The 9631-nt window shown below is 34.3% G+C and overlaps 3 protein-coding genes across 3 annotated transcripts in view; all 3 read left to right on the top strand.

Moving 5' to 3' along the window:
- The window catches only part of LOC108546068 (palmitoyltransferase ZDHHC3), a 1441-nt gene extending 859 nt beyond the window's left edge, over window positions 1-582 (top strand). The window contains exons 5-6 of the mRNA XM_017897988.1: window positions 3-202; window positions 266-582. Coding sequence (XP_017753477.1) covers window positions 3-202; window positions 266-427 — 362 coding nt within the window. The 3' untranslated portion in view covers window positions 428-582. The remainder of the gene's footprint in view (window positions 1-2; window positions 203-265) is intronic.
- A 2121-nt stretch (window positions 583-2703) lies between these two features.
- On the top strand, window positions 2704-3235 carry LOC108546049 (uncharacterized). The gene is made up of 2 exons (XM_017897967.1): window positions 2704-2769; window positions 2975-3235. The coding sequence occupies exons 1-2, from the start codon at window positions 2704-2706 to the stop codon at window positions 3233-3235; spliced, it is 327 nt and encodes a 108-aa protein (XP_017753456.1).
- A 2499-nt stretch (window positions 3236-5734) lies between these two features.
- On the top strand, window positions 5735-8405 carry LOC108546048 (uncharacterized). The gene is made up of 3 exons (XM_017897966.1): window positions 5735-5758; window positions 6083-6138; window positions 6614-8405. The coding sequence occupies exons 1-3, from the start codon at window positions 5735-5737 to the stop codon at window positions 8403-8405; spliced, it is 1872 nt and encodes a 623-aa protein (XP_017753455.1).
- Window positions 8406-9631: the final 1226 nt, after the last annotated feature.

The raw sequence follows: 9631 nt of genomic DNA, 5'->3' as shown, positions 1-9631 counted from the left end.
AGGAATGTCATTGCATTCTCTATTCTTATGTATACAACAATTTGCTACATGTGTAAGACAAGAATGGAAAGAATGTTCTACATTTAGTCCACCTGCAACAGTGGTACTGTTGCTTTTTTTAGTTCTTGAAGCTCTCCTATTTGCCATCTTTACAGTTGTAATGTTGGGGACACAATTGCAAGCAATTTGGAATGATGAAACTGTATGTATATAATGATAAATGAAGAACTTCAAAGAAATTATTTATTTATATCATTTTTTAAAGGGTATTGAGCAACTTAAAAAAGAAAAAGCCAGGTGGGTTCGTAATAGCAGGTGGAAATCCATTCAAGCTGTGTTTGGAAGATTTTCAATTGCTTGGTTTTCACCCTTTACATCACCTCCAAGGGGAAAGACAAAACAAGATTCTTATTTGTATTCCGTATAATATATTACCATGGTATGTGGTTGTATCCCAGGGATATTTAATATTTGTAAATGTAAAATAATTGTGATGTATTATGGATTCATGTGCAAGTGAATAGAATGTTTGTAATTTTATACTGTTATCTACCGTTCTTATTTTATTGCAACCGATTTTGGAAGGCACTTAAACAAAATGAACAACATTTAAAATATCTATATATATATATATTATAATTAAAATTTGTAAACTTGTAAGCATACAATAAAGTATGCTTCTTGTAAAGCTTCTTGTATTAAGATATTGGAATCATTGTTTCGCGGTAGTAACAACGCTAAGTTGCTTCCTGACTTATAATGCTGAAACTTACTATACTAGTATAATTTACATCGTGAAGGTAATATATATAACTATGCGGCTGTATTATATATGACAAGGAATATACAAAACATGACATTATGTTTACCATATCGTGAGTTTTAAGAGATTTGACAATTAATGGAATCGATGTTTTGCACTGTTTTAGACAATATACATTGCACATTGTAATAGTAATGTTCTACGTTTACGAACAATTTAGTTCATTTGTTTTGTTTTAAAAACTGAATGTAAATTTCTTTTTTAATTTATAATGTTTCGATTAAATGAGGTCAGGCATCCAGTAATTTGTAACAGCATTAACTTTTTGTAAGATACATGTTGTTTCTTTCGATTATGCATATCATAGTTTAATTATATTTTATTATTCTTCAATATTGTATTTCTACGATGATACCTGATTTTATTGTACAGTTTGTACAAATATAGTTTCTTACATTTATCTGTATTGTCTTTGTTTGCCTTTACAAAAATGATGCAATCTGTTATTTGTTCCCTTCACTTTAATCTCAGCACAATTATTTCATTTTAAAAAATAAATTCATGAAAAATGTATTTAGTGATCTCATCAAAATTTAAGATTTACCCATTTACAATTTTGTTGATTTTCATTTCTGCAGCCTTTGAAGCTGTTCTTAGTTTTTAGGGTGGGGGCACTTGGCAGTAGTAAGGTTGTTAAATGTATGCAGGTAGAGGAAACGTCTCTCTATACTGTTGTGTGCGATCGTCGGAGCTGCTTTCACTTTTGCTACGACTACGTTCGGTAAGTTGAAAACTCGTAGTTTAGCAATTTCTTTATGATAGAGAACTTTTTATAGTAGGCTTAATATCGCGATGTAAGTTCAATATAGAATTAATATGACCGTTTCATCCTTTTCTTTCTTCATGAGTAGTTTCAATTGTTACTGAGTACCAGAAAAGTGAAAGTAGAATTGGTAATTAGTTACGTTTAATTGAATTTAATCAATTATGCGTCAAAATACGTTAAATTTGGTTCAACTAGTTTCTCATCTATATTATCTACTTCCTATCATGTTTTGTAATTACTTTTATCCTATTAATAACTTTTTTTATTATAAATTTTTAGACAATTAAACAAAAAATATTTAATAAATAAGTTAAATATATTTTTACTTTTAATTATTAAGTATGTACAGTCAAATATTTTTAATCATATACAAAACATAAAAAGCCAGGCGAGTGTAACAAGAAGAAATACAAACCTGTTGCGTGCTCGCGAAATTAATGACGAATGAACGCGCGCAGTTTATGGTTACTCTTTTTATCAATGGCGTATACCGATTGAGGAGAAAATAAATAGAAAACGTATCACGCACAATCAGAATTTGATATTTTGAAACAACGATTCCCATTTATTTGGATGAATTAAACTGCAAAATAAGTCGATAAATTCGTGAAATTACCTAATTCGTGATCAGAGATGCAGATGCTTGCAATTACAAAGCTTTCTAATACATTAAAACTCGATTTACTCCGTTACATTGTATCGCGGTCGTATAATTAAAACGATTTCAACTATTTCAAATAATTTTAATTATTTGATGTATGATTTTTGTATTTTTCATAATTTCACGATACGGTTGAAATTTTCTTCGTTCCCTTTTTTACTTTATACACACTCGAAATGTTTTTTTATATTTCAGCATTTGGACAACGTAGAATAAAAATAAAAGCATGGGGGCAAACCCTTTTTCCTTCTTTATGGTACGTACGTTTACATCTATTATTTCAAAACATACTGCAAAATTTCAGTATTTCCAATAACTTATTTTGCAAATATCAAATTTAATAATGCTACTTGCAATTAGAATTGTCATGCATATATTTTTTTCTACATGCGTAATTTTTTCTTAGCAAATTGTAATCTTGGCAAAAATCATTCGAAGATCGCAAGGGAGATCATGTTAGTGAGTGTAAGCCATTGTGATTGTGACATTAGAAGTCAAGATCATATGAAGGTCATAAAAGTACAATGAGTGCCGAGGTTATTTGAATGTAATGTTCGAATATAGTTGAATTAGTGTCATCATCGAGGGTTTTCACGATTCTATAATTTTCCTAAACAATCTATACTATCTATGATTGCTATTATCGAGTCTTATTAATTTAAAAACGATCATTTTACAATTAATGTAATTTTAATTCTATAATCTAATATTTATATAATTTTAGTGGTTCCTGCTAATTTCTTTGACCATGGTTGGGATGGCCTATGATCCAAACGATAAATCATTGAAGGACATTTTACTACCAGAAGGACAATTCGAGGCGTTCTACTTAAAAGGATCGCAGGAGGAGGAACAAAACGCCGTGAGGCCACCGCATCTTCATGGCTCGTTTCATCAGTTCAAGAATCCTGCCCTGGTTGGCGCTCCAAACAGCGCGGCCTACGGTTATCGTTTTGATGGAAAGCGTCGTTTTAATTATAATTAAATGGACCTATCGAATTCTAAGATCGAAAATAACGCATGGAAATTATGCGCGGAGAATGTTTACAATGTTGAAAAGTACTCTCGTGCCATGAATCTATTAATGCCCAGTTGTATTATTCATTAGAGAGGTGCTATTTATTCAACTACGACGGCCAAGTTTCACGATTAGATCCTTTTGTTTCTCTCTAAAAAATATTACTTCATTAGCAAAACAGCGAAAGAAAAGTGTAAGTGGTTTAAAAGTATCAAAACTTTTACTAATTGAAAAAAATTTAATAATGTATTCAGAGTTTCTGAAAATATTATCGACTGCATGATCACGTTCTTTAACACCAGAACCGCTGATCTATAATGTATACCTAAATATAGTATACACACACATATATATATATACATATATGTATCAATATATACAATACATATATTCTGATTATATTTCTATCTGAATAGAATTTAATGTTAATAATGTTGAAAAGTAACTGTACGATTTTACTAATTGTAAAAACGAAAAGATTTGGAACCAGACATTTTGACCGGTTTATTAGTTCTAGTGTTAAATTGCAGTTATACTTTCAATTACTGAAAACGTAGAAATACAAAACGATGTATCAAACACGTGTTCTAGAGCTGTCTAACGATATGTAGGACGCACGATCTCGTTGACAATAAAAAGAACTTTATATATCTCGTGCTCTGTAATTTTCCAATTTTTACTTTCATAGAGACGTTCCGATGGACATTTTCCGAACATTTTTCTTCTTTTTTTTATTCCTTATGAACAAGAATTTCTCGAACATGTTTCACGTTTTCAACATCTTTCTTGCGCTCGTTTCGCCATCGTCTACACGTCAACGTGTTTTTAATGAACCTTCTTAATAGCCAGCTAACTAATAGCTTTTTTCTCCTCCCTGTACAAGTTCGATTCGCCACCAGTTATGGCGTCTTGGTGCAATTTCTTAGCCGGGACGGGTAGACCTCTGCTTTCGTTTCACGTCAATTAATTCAACGTGAGGAACAGGTTGGCTCTCGGAATGCATCCAGCTACTGCTTCGAAGTTTGGCCTCTCACCTTCACTGCTTTTGGACGAGAAACCAATGATATCAGTTACTTAAATAGAAACCTCATTGCCCATGCGTTTCATCCTCCAATTAAACTTGCTTTACATAGGAAAATTCACTTTCGTTGAGGCGACTATCTTTAGTGGTCGTAAGTAGGAGGCGATATCCATGGATTCCGAATGCACCAATGGCGTGCACATATATAAGCAGAAAAATTAAATCATACTTTATTATTAAGCATAGTAGACCCACGTACGGTTCGTGTGAGGATATTTTTTTGTAAGATAATATTCAGAAGGTATCTTGTACTTTTCGTTAGGGAGTACGAATAGGAACACGTGCACTTCATTTCAATAATTTCTTCTATCGCATGCCCCTTTTATAGTGCGTGGCAGTACGTGTTTCTGTGAAAATTGCGAAAATGATTGAGAAATTTGACACAACATAGTAAGTGAACTTTTTAAATATTTATAAATATAACTTTTTAAATATAGATTATTTATTACCTTTTTCATAACATAGTAAGATCATAATTTTTCATAAGACATAATAGTTCCCTAGTACTGTTTAACTCCTAAATGACGGCAACCGTGTATGCAAGCTTCATTGCTGAACGGGTAGTATGTGCGTGATTGATTCGTCATAGGTAGTTTGCTGTAGTTCTCTATTACAGGTGATACATTTAAATCCGGTTTAAATAAAGAAATTCATTCTTCTAACTATCTAAGCCAAGAATAAAAATTACAAAATTTGTTCTAAAATATGAGACAAGTGGATAATTATTCTCCGAATTGCAGTTTGGAATCAAACGTCACTGGCTGTAAATATATTAATATGATTATTAACTGACAAATTGATTTCAACACGAAATAATTTAAAATAACTAAAATAATCTTCACCATAGAAATTCATTTTGTGTCTATGCATAAACCAACATCACGATTGACCCAAGAATATAGTTGGTGTCTTTCCTACCACTTTGGTATATGTAGTAGTACATCTCTGTTAATTTGATTAAATTTTCCTAATAAAATGCTATTCGATTAATCTTGGTATTGCATTTATCGAAACTCGATCGGCTTCAAATTTTACTAAATATGTGTATACTCCACATTCGAAATGTTGATTTTTATCCTATATGCTTCATGACTTCAAAGGAAGTAGTAGTGTGATGCGCACCAATTCCTCGTGACTCGACACGAAACAGGTAGGAATTTGTTGTACATCTTCTCAGTGTTTTTCTTTGTTTCTTTTTCTTTTTTCCATTGAAGAGAAAACCACCAGTTTCAACATCACGTACATACGCAAAACAATGTTGTCAAGTCCAGTTTAACAGCGTACAAGCGGGCTCCGGGGAAGCTTTAAAAGACGTTGCCAATGGACAGGCGTTCCCATAGTAGGATCGGTGAAGTGATCTAGTGGGACGTGGTACGATCAGAGACATGAGGATCGCGCGTGTGATCACGGTGAGTGAATTGGTATACGCGGTGAACGACGTGAGAAATATCGTATTGTAATTCTTTCAATTCTTTGGCTGAGGATTAATGAAAGATCGTGCGGAAGCTAGAAGAACGCACTTTGGTCCAAACAATTTTTATCCTTTTAAGTTTGCCATGAATAATCGTGACGTGCTTGTGATCCTTTGAACAAGTGGAGTTCCCATGTTATCTCTGTTTGTATTTCTATTTAATTGATGAAAAATTGAGAAAGTTATTAACGTTCCACATACTTGTATTTGGAGTCAGAAAATGAGAAGTTAACAGGTTTATGACTACTTTTCATGGTTGCAGGTCTACATTGCATTAATATCAACATTCCTTGGTGCAGAAACCGTGCGTTCAAAGAGGTAGGTTCCTGTTTTTTTTTCAGGCTTATATTCAATATTTCCATATTATATTTAAATGCTTCCACTGTAATTTAATTTTTGTTTTTGTTTTTTTAGTTTATATAGCAGTAGTCAACACAGAAATTTATATGCAAAGAATTAGATCCATTGCTTCTTTTTTCACGTATTTCTTTTAATTAAAACATTTTATTCTTCAAAAATTTCTGATGAGTGCAACTTGTCATTGTTTACCTAGTATAAAAAGTTCATGATGAGCTTCAGTCACAATTTCAGTAGAAAGGGTTACAGTATTCTTAACACTAAGCAAATGAGGTACTTGTTTTGAGTTCCATGATTATGGGGACTAGTAATTGTCATTAAGTACTTCCATATTTCATAAATATTAAATGAGGGATTATTTAAAAACCAATAAGAAAGTAAAAAAAGAAATAGGTAAATAAAATAATAAATCGTACCAAATTTTGTTTGAATACAGATGGCAGGAGCCGAAGGAGAATCTGCCGCAGCTGAAATCGGAAAATGAGACTGACCCTAGAAAGATAACGTTTACCACCTCTCAACCAGAAACATATCGACAGAAAGCATCCCCTAATCAACATAAAACACACTCGAATGTTTTCGTTGGTCCAAGTAAAAGATTTATCAAAATTCGTCCAGGTCGTTCGATGTCATCAGGACTTCGTGAGCCAATTCGGTTTAAAGGAAACCGACGTCGAAGGCAACTCCAACACTCTGGTGGCAAGACAGGTAACATAGGGCGATCATACGAACTGAACGAGAACTACATTGAAAATCAGCATATAGAGACCGTGCAGGGGCCAGCGGAAGCTTTCGAGGAAGGAGCCATTCGCATCGAGCCTGTCTATCGAGTGACGAAAAACAAGAACATCTTTGACTCGATCGTGGACATAATTCGACGTGTGATCGATCCTCCAAAATCCATGGGTCCTCTCATTGGGCCATTTGATTTCCCAGGCGTGGGTGATAAAGTGTACATAAGACTCCTGGAACCAGTGAACTCAGATCATTTGGTGGTACGATTAATATCACACTTACCGGCTACCGAAATTGAGTCGACGTTCGATAAAAATATCCTTCCCTCCAGCGAAGTGATAGAGCACGCGGAGATCCCGTTGGTTGACCATGGATCTCTTCCTTTGTCAAACGATGGACTGATCGCAACCTACAATCATCATACCAATGTTCATCAGATGTCATCGGACAGTGCATTATCATCTAGTAATAATGTTATTAAAGTTTCAAAACCATCGACTAGCTTTGCTCAAAATAGTGAACACGCGAATAGGAACTCTATAGAGGGCCACAGAATGAGAACATACAAGTTAAACTTTAAGCAAGGCAATGTAAACGGTGTCCAGCAGATCATCAATCATCACAAGCAGAATCCTGCTTTGGTTGCAATAGTTAGGAACAACCATGCCAACCCTATTTCTCGTTTGGCGACAACTGATCGGGTAAACAGGACCCAAGGTAGCCTACATCCTCAGGCAAACGGTTTCCAAGACAGCTCCGAGTATATGAATCAGTTTTACCTACCAAGTGCTAATGAATCCAGTAACGAAAATTCGAAGCTGTTGACCGTCGATTTTCAGCAGTTACAGGATCCGAGGAACTTCTCTGTACCCATGCAAATGGTTTACCATAATCCTACTCCCTCGTTCAAAGCGTTTTCAAGTGACGAATTCCCAAATCCACAGCAAATGCCAAACTTCAACGATCAACAGGCTCCATCGAAACATATCTTCAACGAATCCAACGAAGAGCAACCAAAATACAGCATCCAGTTTGCTAGCAAGAATATGAGGTACCTCAATCTAGATGGAAGCGTTGAGCCAGCCATTAAGAAGGATAGCGAAGAGAGGTTCGAGCCAATGGAGCTGGGCCCTATTTTCTCAAAGGTACCTAGATCAGCTGATCATCATTGGAAAGCAATTGAATCGTCGGCGAATAAGCAGAGCCACATGGGCTTACAAAAAAGGAACGACGACAACGGTGACGCGTTCTTAAGGTCGTTTCGGAAGTCAGTCGATGACAGGATGAATTATTCACTAGGCACAGTAGCGAATAAGACAGTAATAAGGTCCGGGAAGCAAGGGTCGAAGTGTTGTTCGCAAGAAGAAGTGGAGAATAAGAGCACGAAAACTGGTTCCGATGAACAGCATAGAAGTGAGTCGGGTATAAATAATTCAGCTAGTAGCGTGAAATCCTCAACGAGAATCGGATCGGCGAACAGATCTCTGCTGTAGTTATTGTAGTCCGACGTGTAATTATTTTCAGGAGAAATTCGACGAGGAAGATTATGTTTGAGACAATTATGTCTGAGTACATAAGTTTTCAATTAATCTTTAGTCTTCCGTTGTAATTGTATCATTAACGATGAAGTGCATTCTTGATCATTTCAATTTATGTACGTTTGTTACGTTTCCTCTGTTAATATATGTTAAGATGTTTTACGATGTTCACATATAAATCCATTACTGATATCTCTTATCTAATAAATCGTTATCAGATCATCAATTTGGTGCTGTTTCATGCTTATTTTCATTCGTTGATTTTAAGAATCATTCTACTGTTCGAGATAATTGCTGGATCATGTTCTTTTGCATAGGTATGGAGCACGATGTATGAATGTTCTCAATATGAACAGTATTTTTGTTAGCCCGATTTATTTGGAACGTGAAATTCTTCAAATATTGAATATACGCTGAATTAACGTCGTTTAAAGTGGCGATGCTCTGATTGTCTTAAACAGTGCATCCGTTTATAGTTGAATTCTTTCCAGAAGCGTGTAGAATTTATAAAAAGGCAAATGTAGGAAGAGCCAATTTATTTTAGAAATGAATATACCACAAGTATCCCAAGAACTTTAACATGCTTATCGTTGTATGAAGATCATAAGAATCATTATAGTTTACACCTATTTCGTGTCATTTTTTTTAAACATTTATCATGTTTTCATGTCCTATTACAATTATCGTATGTTCAATTACGCGCCACATAAAAGTAAACTCGGTTCTTTTTTCCTACACTTTCCATTTCACGGGTAATTTTCACCATTAATTGATCAAATGTATATTTGAATCAATTAAAAGCTACCCTAACAGTTTTAATAGCCTATTTTTTCGATCATACAGCAGATAATCCTAAACGAATGTTTTGTGCGTAACATTATCCATAAGATTACACGCAAAGGACGATAGAAAGCGAAACTTTCTTTATCTAATTTGGCCATGATGGATCAATGAATCGGCAGATTCTTTAAAATTACTTTCTTCATATATGCATGCAATATTGTACGTTGATCCCAGACTTTTATTTAAATATTCATTAGATATCGTAATATTTGCTGATGAGAAACTAGAAAATCGAAAGTAAATCGTCGAAGACCGGCTTTGTCGTGACTCATTTAATTCAAAGCTGAAAATGAAGTAAGATTAATGTGTTTACGTCGGAGAGTCACGAAGAATGCTCA

This window comes from Eufriesea mexicana, unplaced genomic scaffold (genome assembly GCF_001483705.2).
Source record: "Eufriesea mexicana isolate 0111107269 unplaced genomic scaffold, ASM148370v2 scaffold571, whole genome shotgun sequence".
In the NCBI taxonomy this organism is placed as follows: domain Eukaryota; kingdom Metazoa; phylum Arthropoda; class Insecta; order Hymenoptera; family Apidae; genus Eufriesea; species Eufriesea mexicana.
This window is presented reverse-complemented; position numbering and strand designations above follow the sequence as displayed.